The 14,907-nt window shown below is 40.7% G+C and overlaps 1 protein-coding gene across 4 annotated transcripts in view; it reads right to left on the reverse strand.

Moving 5' to 3' along the window:
• The window catches only part of ITPR2 (inositol 1,4,5-trisphosphate receptor type 2), a 245,697-nt gene that overhangs the window by 136,176 nt on the left and 94,614 nt on the right, over positions 1-14,907 (reverse strand). For all 4 annotated transcript variants that reach the window (XM_039570501.1, XM_039570499.1, XM_039570500.1 and 1 more), the window contains 8 exons: positions 14,424-14,556; positions 13,484-13,541; positions 11,783-11,948; positions 9,687-9,860; positions 5,037-5,126; positions 4,753-4,878; positions 3,562-3,684; positions 1,890-2,090 (listed from right to left, as the gene is read on the reverse strand). In XM_039570501.1, the coding sequence (XP_039426435.1) occupies positions 1,890-2,090; positions 3,562-3,684; positions 4,753-4,878; positions 5,037-5,126; positions 9,687-9,860; positions 11,783-11,948; positions 13,484-13,541; positions 14,424-14,556 (1,071 nt within the window). The remainder of the gene's footprint in view (positions 1-1,889; positions 2,091-3,561; positions 3,685-4,752; positions 4,879-5,036; positions 5,127-9,686; positions 9,861-11,782; positions 11,949-13,483; positions 13,542-14,423; positions 14,557-14,907) is intronic.

A 14,907-nucleotide genomic window follows, 5' to 3' on the forward strand; every position in this document is an offset into this window, starting at 1 on the left:
AGGGTTCTTGCAGGAACCTCAAAGCCTGCTTGTAATGAGAAAAAGTGCCCTAAGGAAGCTTTCAGGTTGGTAAATATCATTGCAGACATGGAGACCAAGGAGATGAGAACAAGGGAATCAGCCAGACTGGGGATGTCCGATGTATTTGATGACAGTATTCTCTTGCCATGCCTTCATCTGCATGCACTTTCCAGAACGTGTAAATACGAGGTTTATCCTTCACTCCCAGTAAACAGGAATAAGCTACAGAGTTTCACCCACTTCCTGTGGGTGAAAGAAAATGCAGGAGGAGCTGAGGCAAGCTGCACAGTCATATTCTATCTCGTCTTGTGGTAAATTGTTTATGTGCCCCATCTGGCGGCACAGGAAAAGCTACATCATTTGTTTAAGGTCACAGAGTACATCTCAGTTGTCTACAGAGAAACTGTCCCGACTCTGTGGCAAGTTCCAACCATTTGTTCCCTTTCGAGTGGATTGCCATTCAAGTGCCATTCAAGTTTCACAATCAGCATCCTTTTCTAAGAAATCATAATTACTTACCTATAATTTCCTACTTTTTGAAAAACTGATCATTATGTTACCCTGTTTCATCAAAACAGGGTTGCTCCCTCCCCCCAGGAAGTTCCTGCAGGACTTATGATGTGAATCCCATATCCAAGTTCATCTCTACTTTCATCATGGAGTCAGCTTGAAAATGCAATATGACAGTTTATCTCTGTGGTACTATAGGTCAATAGCAAAATATATTTCAATTGAGAAAAATCTAAAAATTTTGTTTGATGATTAAAAAAAACCTCTACAAGAGCCTTTGGTGGAAGCAGAAAAATCTAAAACCACAAAGGCACAAGAAGTGTTTGAATTATGTAAATCAAAGGCTTGTAATTGATATTGCATGTTAAAATACTTCACTCAAATTGAAAAGGTTGAGGTGAATTTCATTAAAGGTTATCCATGTAGGCAGGAGCTTTACTTTCTTAATTAGAAGTTTTTCCTCTTGTTGCTGTGGAATAAAATTTCAGTGGGAATTAGTTTTATTCATACCACAAAAAATTAAAGCTTATCTCTGATTTCTTTGTGAAGACATCTCTTAAAAAAACCAAACCAAGCCAAAAAAAAAGCGCTTTGTAAAGCAAATAAAAATGTTCCTTGGACTCTAATCCTACCATGACTTTTCACCATATTCAACTTTACCCACTTATTAATCTCAAGGAACTGTTAACATAATTACAGTTAAATGCACAAGTGTCTGCAAGTTGAAGACTTCATTTATCATGCTTACAATATATCAAATCCTAATTGCAGAGAAAGTCAATTAGGTATTTTCCTAGGAAATCTATTGGCATAAAGATTGTCCACAAACCACTTGGTGGAATTTACTGGGTCAGACTCTGAATCCAGCTAGTTAAAGCTAGAGCAGCTCTACTGACCCTCACAGAAATCCTCTGAAATAAAACAAAACAAAAAAAGGCAGAAACTAGAATTTAGAATTGCTACATGCTAAAAAAAAGGTCTACAACACTATTTAGACAAATCCATAGAGGTAAGAGCCTCTTATATGGCAAACCTGTGCCACAAGAGTGGGTAAAAATGATCCTAAATTACATTACAGGAAAATGAAGGTTTATGTAACTCTGAGATTTCCATGCTACATCCTCTACAAATAGACATCTCTGTATCACCATGCTAACACTCATGTTTTCTTTCTAGTAGTTATACAGATGGCCTTACAAAATTAGATCAAACTCCCAAAAACGTCTGCTAAAATATTCATTATTTGTGACGCTGCTTAAAATTCTAAAGCGAGGATGCCATTATATCTCATTGGTATCAAGAGCAGGAAAAACAGCCTCAAAATACACAAGTGATTAACATGTGAAGCCTTTGCTTACCTCTGTCATTACCATGTCCTGGCATTTTTTCACATATTTGCCATCTGCTTTCACGATGGTCTGCAGGAATCGCAGGTACTCCACGTGCCGGCCGTGGGTCTCGATGCAGTGCACAAAGTGCTGCACCACCCTCTCACTGATCTCGTTGCACAGGAGGTAATTATTCATGAAGATGTGCCTCATGGTCTCAGCTTCCAGGAGCTGAACAGATCAAAAACAGCCTCATGAGCAGAGCAGATTTGCTTTGAAATTGAGAGAGGCACGGGATTCTCAAGTAGAGGAAGGCTCACTGGTAAAGGGAAACTGGAGAAATCCTTTTCAGTGATCTCAGGGTCCAGCTTCCAGTTTTGATGGGATTTCTCCACATTTCCCTTTGAGTACAAACAGTCCTAAAGTGGGCATAAACCAAACCTGTGTCCATGTGGAAGGTGAACACACACACACACATACACACTACACTGCTAGAGCACTCTGCAGGGGCTTTGGAGTATGAGACACCCGAGACCACACTGGTCCCACTCAGCACCAAACTTTGCAATGAGGCCACCAAATGAGATGATGAGCTGCTCTGGCTTTCTCTGGGGCTCACAGAGGAGGCATTTCCAGCAGGCAAATCCCTGCACATGCAGCCTGATCAGTCTCAAAGAGAATCTCTCTTTCCATATTAACTCCAGAGGGAGCCTAGCACTGTGTATCCGTGAGCAGCATGGAACAAGAGGAACAGATTTGGAGCAAGAAGGGATGCTGCTGAGGACACAGCACCCAGACTTTGTGCGTTCTTGGGGCTTTTGGTCCAAGTTGCTCCCTTGACTAAAGGCTCCTGAGGGTCAGGTGTGCTCCTACAGTATACATGTCTGTTTAGGGTCATCTGGAAGGAATCCACATAGAGTTTGCTCCACAATGTACACAAAAGCACAGTAACTGGGATGGATGATTAGGAAATCAGCTTCAAAAGAACAGAAATATAAGGGCAAGCTGGCTCCACACTTGGCACCCAAGTGTCAGTGTTGGATGTGATGGAATCCAGGCTCTGGTTCCCACTGTGGTCAGCTAAGAGCTGCTCACTAATGTCACAAAAGAGCATAAATGAAAAACAACGGAACAAATGGTTCCTAATTTGCACAGGCCAGGGTCTGCAATCCTCATACTCACAACTCCTTCTTATAAAAGCATGTGTTACTGAGTAGATCCACTGAGCAAGTGTCATTCTATATGAATATGTCTGTAAACACACACACAAATATATACAAAGGGATTGTGATTAAAAAGTGTATTGTAAAGACAATGATTTAATAGAAGGTCAAACTTTAGATTAGTTGGGTCTGATTCTGTTGTCATGCAAGGTCACAGCAGGCACAGCGTCTTCTGCCTTGACTTTACAATCCATCACTGAGTGAGTCAGGATGAATAAAATCAGAGTCAAGTTCAACACAATGATGTGACACATATTCATAGATCCTTCCAGTAAACCCCGCAGGTTTTTGGGTTTTGTTTTCCACTTTTAAAATGGCAACATTAAAGCCAATGACATAAAAAGCAACACTAAGGGAAATGAGAGAGGAGAGAGAAGGGGAGGCATAATTTAGTGAAATTATTTATTTAGCACTGGGATGTTTCAGCAAACCCAAATTAAATTCCGATTATCATATTCTACTTCAAGTGAAATACTTACCCCTGGAGTTAGGAACAAGTTGAGATTTTTGTGGAGGAGAACTTGATTCTGAGGATTTCCTCGACAGAAATTCTGAAGGAAAGTGTGGGCTAGATTCATAACTTCATTCATCTTTTCATCACTCTGCAGGAAGAAAGGACAAACAAAATCAGCTGGTTGTACCTAAACATACTTGTTAAAACCACACAATATCAATTCAGCCAGGAGCAAACCACTTCTCCTGAGCCTTTATAGGGCAGGAATTCTCCCTCTGGCAAAAGCAACTGATGTAGTTTCCTTCAGAGTCCATTAGCAGCTTACTCTGAATCAACATGACCATAGGGAGTCACAGGTAGGAGCACAAAATCAAAGCAACATTTCTTCATGTGTGGTTATAATTTCCTAGTTTAAAAAAGTGCTAAGGTACTTGATTTAAATAAAAAACAAAACAAACCAAGAATGTCTCTCTGCATTAATTTTAAGTCTTGGCAAAGGTTAGGCTTTTCTATAGCTACGTACAGAAACAGATTTATGTGTGCATGTGTTCATACATGTTCTCCCACACAAATATATCTCTAGTTTCATCCCCATTTTATATTCCTCTCATGGAGTATTCTAAGTATGATTTGATGAACCACCTGTATGGACAAGCACTATTTTACTGACGACAGCTGAACCCAGTGTCTGCAACATAACACACAGGAAAATGTAGCCCTGCAGAGGTTTTACCTCCTCTCAGTGATTCCTAGAAGACCTAGGAAAATGTGCTCTTTCAAAGCCTATCTAGTTCATTCATTTGCATGCTCAATTCCACCAAATCAGTACCAAATAACTTTATCTTGTGAAAAAAATGGCAAGAGGAACTAGGTTAGAGATATCCACCACAGAAACAAGTTATTTGAGATTTGATCCATGAAAGCTTTTGGTCCTAAGGTTTGCCTGCTTCAGGAATGGGTACAGGCATGACAGTGCTGTGACATCCAGGTACCCAAGGCAGTAAACATTAAATTTTAAATAAAACTGTGCAGGCAGCCATATTTATACTGAGCCCAAACTCACAATTCTTAAGGTAGAAAATAACGTCATCATTTCATGTTTGTACCACAGCTGACAAATCAGCTTTTAAAAAATATTCCTTTTGATTCTTGGGCCTGCCAAGGCCTTTCCCTTCCTTGAGTTCATGTTCTCTACCACTAAAATTAGGAAAATAACCTTTTCATAGGGGATCTGCAGGAGGTCCAAGACTACCAAGTGGGCGCCCATATTTTTCAGTAAACGCTGCTGTTGATTCCGACATTTTTTATTCTGAACACAAAGTTTGCTGAGTCGAATCAAAATCTATAAATTAAAAAAAACCAAACAAACAAACAAATAAATAAGCATGCAAGCAAAAAAAGAACCAGTCATGGTTCTTGCCAAAACCAAACAAAGACACTTTCCTTCAAAATAATTACTAAATCTACTCATCAAGCAAGTTTCTTGGCAGCTATACTAACCTCTTTAACAATATTGTAGTTATTGCTTTTAATGCTGTCTATCTGGGGTTTTTTGGTCCCATCCTGTATTGGGCTCAAAATATTTGACTCCTGTAAGAAAGAACACATGACAAGTGGAGATTTATTGCAATTTCCTCAACACAAACAAATTGCATTTAATAGCAGCAAGTGACAAAGTTTTACAGGAGCTCATAAGGAATTGATATAACACAGATAATAAAGACTCATTTATTCTTTATCCAGTGGCCCAGTGAGTGAAATGATTTACATTCAAGTCCTTCCTTTGTTTCAAATTTCCAACATTATTTGAGGCAATTCCTCTATGTCTTCATGCTTCTGATCATTCCGAAAGTATGTCCCTAAATTGCAGACTAGACACACCAAGGAATTTAAATACTGCGAGAACATGGACCAAAAGCGTATTTCAGTAGTGATCACACGTTCCAAAAATCTGTTAATACAGCTGGAAAGATTACAAATTCTGTGTATGTGAACACTAAAAAGTCTGGAGAAAGAGCTTAAGACAAGCTCTGCAGCTAAGCAGGGTGGAGTTCTCAACAGCACAGGAACAAGTAGCATGTGGAAATTAGAGACGTTCCTCCCACGAAGGGGATGCTTCTGCCTCTATCTCTGGATGATGCAGGAAAAGATTTGAAAACAAATAGGAACCATATGTTAAACTGCAGCATCAAGTCATGACGCCGTATGCTCTGGGCCCTGGCTCCTGGAAAGCCCCAGCTGGGTATGATAAATAAGAGAAATCAAGTCAGCAAGGAACTGCCAACACCCACGCACCTTTCCATGCATATCTCTCAATCAAAACAAGGGAGAACATGTACACAAATACTGCCACTAAGAATACTGGCAGTGTTGGGGGCTTTTCTGCTGTCAGCTGTGGTAAGACTTTCTTAACTGGAAACAAAAAAAAATTGAAATATTGGACTTTGGATGCTGAAGTTACGAAGCATGAAGAAAAACTGTAGCAGATCTTGAGACTGACTCACAGTATGACCACAAGGATGTAAACCAGTGTAACAGCATTAAAAAAAAAGAAGAAACAGGTGCACTTCTGAGTTTCATTGTGTCCTCAAACTTTCTACTGTTTTAGAAAAGAGAAATACACTAAAACACACATGTGCACGCCAAGCTGAATGTTTATATGTCCTGAAACCTCTCTCTGAACTTCCTTAGCTGATGGTGAAGTTAAGGAGTTCTATAAATCCCATCTGGTCCTAATTTCCAGTGAGGTAAGAACAGCTGCACCACTTGGCCATGGAAGCTGTTTATAAGAGTGTCAGCACTGCTGTTCAGCCATGCTGATCTATGTAACAAGAGTGGATTTTATTTGTTTAGGTTTGTTAGTATGCAGGCTGCCATCTCTCTAGCTGTTTGAATCAATACTTTGGGAGATATTTCAGGCTTTTTGCTATAATTAACCACCCTCCTCCCTTCTGGGATTGTGGGTTAACCAAGATTAATTTACCTGTTAGTTGTATCAGCATTCTTCCTCCATCAAAGTAGTTTTATAATCCATGTGAACTATATGTCTTACCTGGAAGTCCTGATCAGTATGAAACTGCTGAACCTATCCTTTCTCTTAACAAACTAAGAAATTGTTTATTGAACCCATAAGAGTATGCCAGGGATGTAGTTACCAAGAGATAATCACACCACTGGGATCCCCAAGACACTCAGTTGCACATCTGGCCTCATTACGCCCCATGATAGACATTCTCCGTCACACTTTTCCACAGGGGACAGGCAGGCATAGAGATCTCAGTGAGCAAGGTTCTCACCCGAGTTCCCTACCTTTAGGAGATTTTATTTTCTGAAAGAGGCTACCTCCTCACTCCATAAAATTCCTGGAATAATCCTCTGCATCAGTCTTAGATCCTTTCTTGCTAGCCCCCCACGGAGACCCAGATTCCAGCACTCACTCTGAGCAGTTCCCCACCACTGAATAGTCTCCCTCATCCCAGCAGGACAGCAGTGCAAGGCCCTTGTCAGTGTCCCCATGGCACAGCTTTGCCCTCCATATGCTGTATTTCCTTACCAGGGGAATGAGGGACACGCAGAATTCTCAGTTCACAACCTCAACGTATACATGATGTTTGTTCAAACATTCCCAGAACCAAAGCAAGGTGCCACAGACCAGAAAAGACAGGAAGTAAGGGAACACCAGGTGCTTACAGGTGCTGAAAGTTTAGAACACCTGAAACCTCGCTGGACTTTCTCAGCAGATGGCAAAGATGAGGAACTCTGTCAGTGCCACTATTGCAGCTTCATCTTAAAGTCCTTTCACTGAGCCTGTTTCTCTGCCTCAGAGCTGTGTTTCTGGTGCTACACCACCAAAGCATCCTCCAGGGACAAGGCAATAAAAATCACACTTTCCATGGTCTGTGGTAGCTACACAGACCCAGAACACCCTTCCTAGAGAGAACCAAGTGAACAGGCTTTATCTGATTTTCCCTTCTCAAGCAGGGCTCTTATGTGAGCTCAACTTCAGCATTTCTTCCTAACCCTATTGGTGTCTCATTTATGTCTGACCTAACTTGAAGTACTCTTTCCAACTCTGATCTCCAGTCCCTATCAAGGCAGTTCTGCATGGATGTAAGATTTGCCATTTTTCCTGTGGAGAACTCTGGATACTTTTATAAGAACAAGGCCTTTTTTCTACAAATCCCATTTCTGTCCATTTCAAATCCATTTAAGTCATATGACTTAAAAAAAGAAGAAAAAAAAGGCCCACAGGTTATGATACTAAGGTGAAAACAATTACCCAGGAAGACTCAGGCAAAAAAAAAATTTATATTTTTAAACTCTTATGCAGATCTTTCAACAGGCTTCATGTGACAACAGAAACTGGGGCTTAATGTAAGAGTTTTCTAGAATATCATTTAAGTCCTTGTGTGCACTTTAATGTTGTTTGGGAAAAATTAAACACAGGCAAATGAAGCATATTCCCTAAAGACCTAGAGGTTCATCCAGCTCTGAATACCCAGTATCCATTCCAAGGAAGCGTGGATCTCATGGGATTTTTATCTGCTTAAACTAGCCACCTGCTTCACATGTTGCAGATTATGCTCAACATCACACCCCCTACATCTGACTTAAGGCCTCAAAGAGAGTACTGACTATCTAATATTACTTATTTGCCAGGTAAAAACACCTCCTTGCTGTTAAAGAAGAATTTAGCAGGAGAAAAAAAATGATGGACAAGATTCTGAGCTTTGGTAACCTGGCAGAGCTCTCAGGGAATTACCAGCAGATGATCTAACCAGCAGATTACGTATTACTGCTCTGATACAATAATCTCTCTGATCTGCTAGAGATAATATTGTGCATCTACTGAAGCACTGCTAAGCCATACAGACCCACAGGTGCCTCATGGGAAAAAAACCACTCAAAATATCCCATTGAGAGATGCCTCTGTTTCAAACACATCGTTTTGCCCCCTTTTCCTGGAGTTTCCTTGCTATCAGGGCTACGCACTGGAATAAATTACACTTTAAAAATGTATTACAGCTAAAAAACTTTGTAATCCTGATGCAATCCTGTTTTCTATTTCTCCATTACCTTTTCAGTTCATTAAATACATAAAGGAACATTGTCTTTCCTACTAGAGCTGTGCTTGAGGAAAGAAAGAAGGAAATACCACATACTTAAGCTCCATCTCCAGATTCCTCCCTAGTTTTGACACCACTAAAGATGTGTTGTCAGAACATCAGCTAAGATAGTTCAGAGAAAGAGTAAGACCTACACTGTTGCAAGAATTTGGGATTCTTCCTTGAATTGTTGGATTTGCCCCTGCATGAAGCCACCAAAAATCTGCTTTTCCATCTAAAAGGCCCCGTGTGTGTCACAGACATTTGCAAGCATCCTCTCTCTTCTCCATGGCTCCAGCTTTTTCCTAATGTGTGGCCTTCACAATGCACAACCTCTGCTTGGCTTTCTACTTCCCTGGTGGCTTCCTTACCCATCTTTCTTGACACCAGGAAAGAGAACAAGGAAAATGCTGTGCCAGAAATTGCAGTTGTTGATCTCTCCTCACCTCCTCTGATAAAAATGGGAAAGTGGGAATAAATATTGGTGGGAAAGCCTACTCTATCTACTTTTATGCCACAAACCTCAATCACAGCTACACTATCAGAGTATATCCTGAGAAAGTGGTATGACAAGGGCCAAAGAAACTAAGACATAAGTTCACCTACAAAATCTCAACATTCTCAGGTCAATTTCGTGTTTGGTGAAGAGTGGAATTACTTGTGATGTTTGAAAACATGGGTTTGATTGTGCTCCTCTCCCTTTGTTGCAGGACACTGTCCACTCTTTTCTTCCAGCAAGTCAACCCAACTGCCAGCACAAAACTCCCAGATTATTCCCACAGTGCTGCTGCACACTGTGGCTTGCACCCAGAAAGGAAGGCAGCTCTGTGACATAAGAATGCAGTTACTGAAAGCAGCAGCAGAGAATATTGAACCCATTGATAACAGAGGTGTTATTTCCTTTCCTGTCAGTTCCTGAAGCTCAGCCAGAATACTTCACATTCTCGCTTTGCCACTTTGCTCAACCAGACCATGATTTTGCAGCTGTTCATTAAACTACCTACCAATATTGAAACAATTCTGACAGCAAAGGCTTTAAACCCACCTCCATTGGCTCTTCTCCCCCTTTGGTTTGACTGTCGCCCACCTCTCCACTCTCATAATTGCTGCTCTTCTCAACCCACAGTTCAGATTTTTCTACCGTCAGACGTAGCTGATCAAGATCAGCCTTGATTTGCTTGTAGTTATCCACATCTTGATTGGACACCAGCAACTGAACCTGGAAATGGAGAAAATTGTAAAGCTATCACAGCAGTAGCACCAGCACTTATGGCTGGGCAATTTTCTTGACAGTTCCCATTCTAAGCCTCTCTTTCCAGGTGCTTTGTGCAACCTTCCCTATGCAATTGAAACATGGCACACACAGGCTTTTAGCCCCCATTCATCAAAAACCTTCAACAGAGCCAGAGGCTGTAGTTGCCCAAAACAGGATAGTTACATCTTTCACAACATCCTCTCACCTTCTTGAATACACTGCAAAACATTTTCAGCACAGGAGATTTACAGGCTTTTGAGTTCTGTGCAGTGAGCTCTGATGCACTGATTATGATGCTCATGGTATTAAATCAATACAGTTACACATTATTAAAGCAATAGTTAGAAACAGCTAATGCTTCAGCACTGTACTTCAGAAGAAAAAGAAAAAAAAGGATGGTATGACAAGGGATCAGGGCATCCAAAGAAAAGTCAGAATGGCCAGCAATTTTAATCATCTCCTACACCACCATAGTCAAATATTGAAAAATAACAGACTTTAGTACTGTTAGGCCAGCTTAGAAAAATTTCTCTGAATATAGCTGACAGACTGACTTTCAGGTTCATTGAATTTCTCACTATCTGAGTGGTTGCCACTTATTAAGATTAATCTCATTTTTTCCTTTTTCTGTACTGCTCAAATTATCTGGGGTTTTTTCACTGTTATGTGTAGTTCTTGATTTAGCATGACCTACACATTTTCTTTCTTTGTAACACTCTCTGTTCTCCCAAGATTATTAATGAAGATAATATTCCAAAAAACTAACAGTTTTACAGTAAATTAATAAACACTATTAAGAAATCATACTCATGTAAAAGATTAAGGTCACTGACAACACTGATATGGATGTTCTTTTTAAAACCACATCACATCCGCGCAAATATTCACTATTTTGTAATATGAAGTTTTCACCATAATCATCTCTCTTGGCTTGGCAAAACCTTGTTATTTTACAGAATTTATGAATGCTACTCAACTGCAGGCATTCTTATTCCATGTGCTCTACAGTCTTTTTTGTTTATTTCTCAATTAGCCTTTTCCATCCTTCACAAAAACACATTAAGCAACTCAGTCCTTGCTTACATGGGAATAACAGCTATTTATTCAACTAACCAGCACAGCCTAACTTTAAATACCTGGTGGGAGGCCATTATGCTGCACAACAAAAACATTAAACAAAAGCTTTTCAGGTCTTTATCATTGATCTGTTTGCGCAGGAGAGAAACCTCCCCATCTTACATAACGATGAGACAACACGCTACCAAGCTCCTGAAATAAGCATCAGATGGTCTTATCAACATATGTTATAAAGGGTTACGTAACAGAGGCGTCTCTGTCATGCAGCCCCATGACATCAGATCTCCCCGTCCTAATCCACGGACACATGGAGCCTGCACGTGCACCAGAGGGAAAGAATAAAAGCTGAAAACAGGTTTGGCTCTATCCCTGCCTTCCTGCTATTTGGGCATAGCTGCATCAGGAAGGGGAGCCCCATGCAAACACACCTGAATTAGAATTAGAAGCACCAGGTGAATAACAAAATAACAATACCCAGCCTAAGTGGCCCTGAAGACAGGGAAGTCTCACTGTTGACACGGGGAGACTGCTGGCCAAACATGAGGCCCTGGTTCTGTCCCTGAGGGATCACTGGGAGAGGCTCACCATGGACCTACGTTTTCCCTAATGGATGCAGTGCCAGAAATAACCATTTCTGGGGGCACAGAACTATAATATACACCAGCACATATGGCCAAAGAAGTCTGCTGATACTGGGCCTCTATGGAAATTACACAGTCGTGCAACAAACGGCAATTTAAGTAGCAGAGCAGCCTTTGGACAGGCTCGCTGCATTCAGTTTCCTGGGATAACACCCAGTCCATCCATACCTGTTTGAATGCTTGCAGAACTTCTGCTCTCTGGCTGAAGTGCTTGAATAGGAGGTGCAGAGCCCCTGAGAGCAACGGGGGGTAGTCGTGCATGATGAGGTGAATGAGGACGCGTAAAAAAGTTCTGCCCCCTTCATCATCAAGCTGAACTGCATTCTTCTCCTTTCTGCAACAGAAATGGTGGGAAAAGGACCAAATAGAGTCAAGTAAATAAGAAAAAATAAAAGCTTTTGAGATAAACATGCCTCTACACACAATCTTCACTTGACAGAGCTCTTAAAACCAAATCAAATACGCTGCAGGAAGGAAATTATAAATATGACTTCAATGTATTTTATAAGGACTTCTCTCCTACAGTTACGTGCTGTTGCAGCAATCTGGTACCAGAATGGACACTGTGGAGCAGAAGTAAGTATCTACGAAATGTGTCAAACATTGTGATTAAAATCTATAGTGCAAAAGCATTCACTTATGTCATGGATAAGTTGAGCCAGACTCATCCCCAATCCAAATTAAATGAAGTAAACTGCATTTCATCAGAGATTAATTTGACCCTTTCCTTTTCACTCCTTCCCTTTTCAGCTGCTATTAAAATTTTGCTTAAGAAAAAATATGATCAAAAATAGCAAGAATTGCCAAAAGCACCATATTTCTGGAATCATATTCATAATGTGGAACCGCAGAAAGGAGATTTCACTTAACATATCAAAGCAGAAATAATGTTTCCAAGAAACCATTCGGTCTCTCTGTTCATTTTAAAGATGCGGATGCCAAGGGCTGTGTGTTGTTTTACATTATGGGAGTTCAGGAGGGGCCTGGAGGCATTACTTGTGCTGGTAAAGACTGAGAATGCATGAGGGACTGAGAGAGGAAAGATCACAGTGCCCACATTGCAGATCCTTCTCCTCAGCTCCAAGAAAAACTTTAAAGTCTACGGCCTTGTCTAAATGGAATTAAGTTTTACTGGTATAATTATAATTATACCCATAAAATTAAACCAATATAGTGATAATGGTAATAACTCTCCAGTGTGAGTGTTTTCCATAAGTTTTTTTTTTATCTGTTCACAGCGTAGCTGAAATCCCTTCCTAAACTCTGCAAGCATAACTTGTCATCTACAGGCCTCTGGTGGTCCAGGAGATCATGGCAAGTGGTCCACTCCCGAACTGAGGAGTCACAGGAGAGATTACTGTTGACACAGTTTTCCCAGTGAGTTTGAACACCAAGAGCAATGGCAACAGGTCGTGTGGTCTATGAAAAATACTGGGGGTCAACAGCAAGCTGCTGATCCGGGAAATTTGGGGCTGTGGCCATAAAGTACACCAGAAAAAGAGTCTTTTTTTAGCACCCATGTGAGGCATTATAAGATAAACAGAAAATTAGCCTAATACATCTGTACACCATTCCCCAGCTGCCTTTGGGAACATGATAAAAACTTTCTACCAACTCTCTTACAACTAAGAGGGTGGTCATTGCCAATCCCACAGCCATCCAGGCCAGCTGGGCTGTTTGCCTGATTGAAATCCAGGCCTTTCCTGGCACATTTCTGTTCAAGTACAGCTTATGAAATAACAAGCAGGCAAAGGAAGAGAAAGGGCTATGCAAATAAGCCCAGAATAAACAGAGATAGTCCATGAGAAATATATATGTTAACAAAAAGATATATAAATATACATAGAGGTGAATCTTCAGAGAATATACCTGCCAGCAAACATGGTTTCAGCCTGAGCTGCAATTTCATCTATGTCAGGAACAATTGCTGTAAAAAAATCAGAAGAAAAAATTAAAAAAAAAAAAAAAAAAAAAAGCAAGCCAGTGATCATCATTTAATCTGCATAGCAAAATGGAATTCTGTTCCTCTTTAGAGCAGATGGTATCAAGTAAAGGTCTACCTAGTCATTCCCCAACTACGCAAAACTTGCTTTCTGCAAGAGTAGCAGAGAACAAACAGGATATGGGGCAGAGTTAAATTGTGTATTACTATTCCTGAGGAAGAGAACTGTAGTGATGAACCAAAGCCACAAAGTGCTAGGAGCTGTACTAGCCACCAGCAGTGACCCACAAATGACACAGATTATCAAACTTTTACATTTTTTGTTACATGAGCCAACCCCAATAAAGCATATACATGAACTTTAGAATATTTACCATAAACCACTTCCCACACCATCATTTTGCTTTAGAATGGCTTTAATATAACTTATTACTTAAGACTTTAGTACCCCTGTATTATACATGTGCCCATCTCCAACTAGAGCAATTCTCCCCTACTTGCAGGCGTTCACATAAACCTTTTGAGCACTTCTGTGTGCGTGGGAAGACTCCCTGGAAAACCAAATCATTCCTGTACCCCATTCACCTCACTTAAACCTGTTCTTATCCATCCCCATTCTCCATTTGCAGTATTTTGGGAAGAGCACACATAAAAGAACAAAATATCATAGTGGGGAAAAAGGAATCACTTTTTTGTTAGAGGAGGACAGGCCAGCAAAAAAAATATCTGTGGAATTCCTTAAGATTTTTATTTTTTCACATGCTTTTCAACTTGCAGCAGCCTGTGTCTCTGTGCTGCAGTTAAGCTCAGTGTTCGCAGTTGCCTACCCAGAATTACTTTTCATTGAAAGGAAGTAGCAAGGTTTACCTGAGGCAGTCCCTGGTGTGTCAGGTGGGGATGATGTAGAGCAATCAACGTTTTCAGTGTTTTCCCCAAACTCTCTCTTATAGATAGACAGCATGTAGGATATTCTGTAGTCCAGTCTAACACTGAGAATAAACTACAAGGAAAAAAACAGTGAAGTAAATTTATTAAAGTCCACTATGAAAAAACAATCCACTACATTCACCAGTTTTCTGTGATTTCTTTCTTTACCCTGCCCATACTGAGACATGTTGAACTCTGCCCTGTGGATTGCTGAGTACCACTGGTTGTGTCCAGGGGCTCCAACACGCTGCCTTGTCCTCACTGCCTGAGAGCCAGATCAGAACCTTCAAACCCATGCAGGCACCAACTATTTCACATTACAGCTGGACTTCCAATGGCCCAAGAAGGCAAGGAGTGGAGTGGGATAGATAGCAAGGCACAACAGGCTCAAGGCTCACCCTCTCAGATGTCTGACAAATGCCCT

This window comes from Corvus cornix, chromosome 1A (genome assembly GCF_000738735.6).
Source record: "Corvus cornix cornix isolate S_Up_H32 chromosome 1A, ASM73873v5, whole genome shotgun sequence".
Lineage (NCBI taxonomy): Eukaryota > Metazoa > Chordata > Aves > Passeriformes > Corvidae > Corvus > Corvus cornix.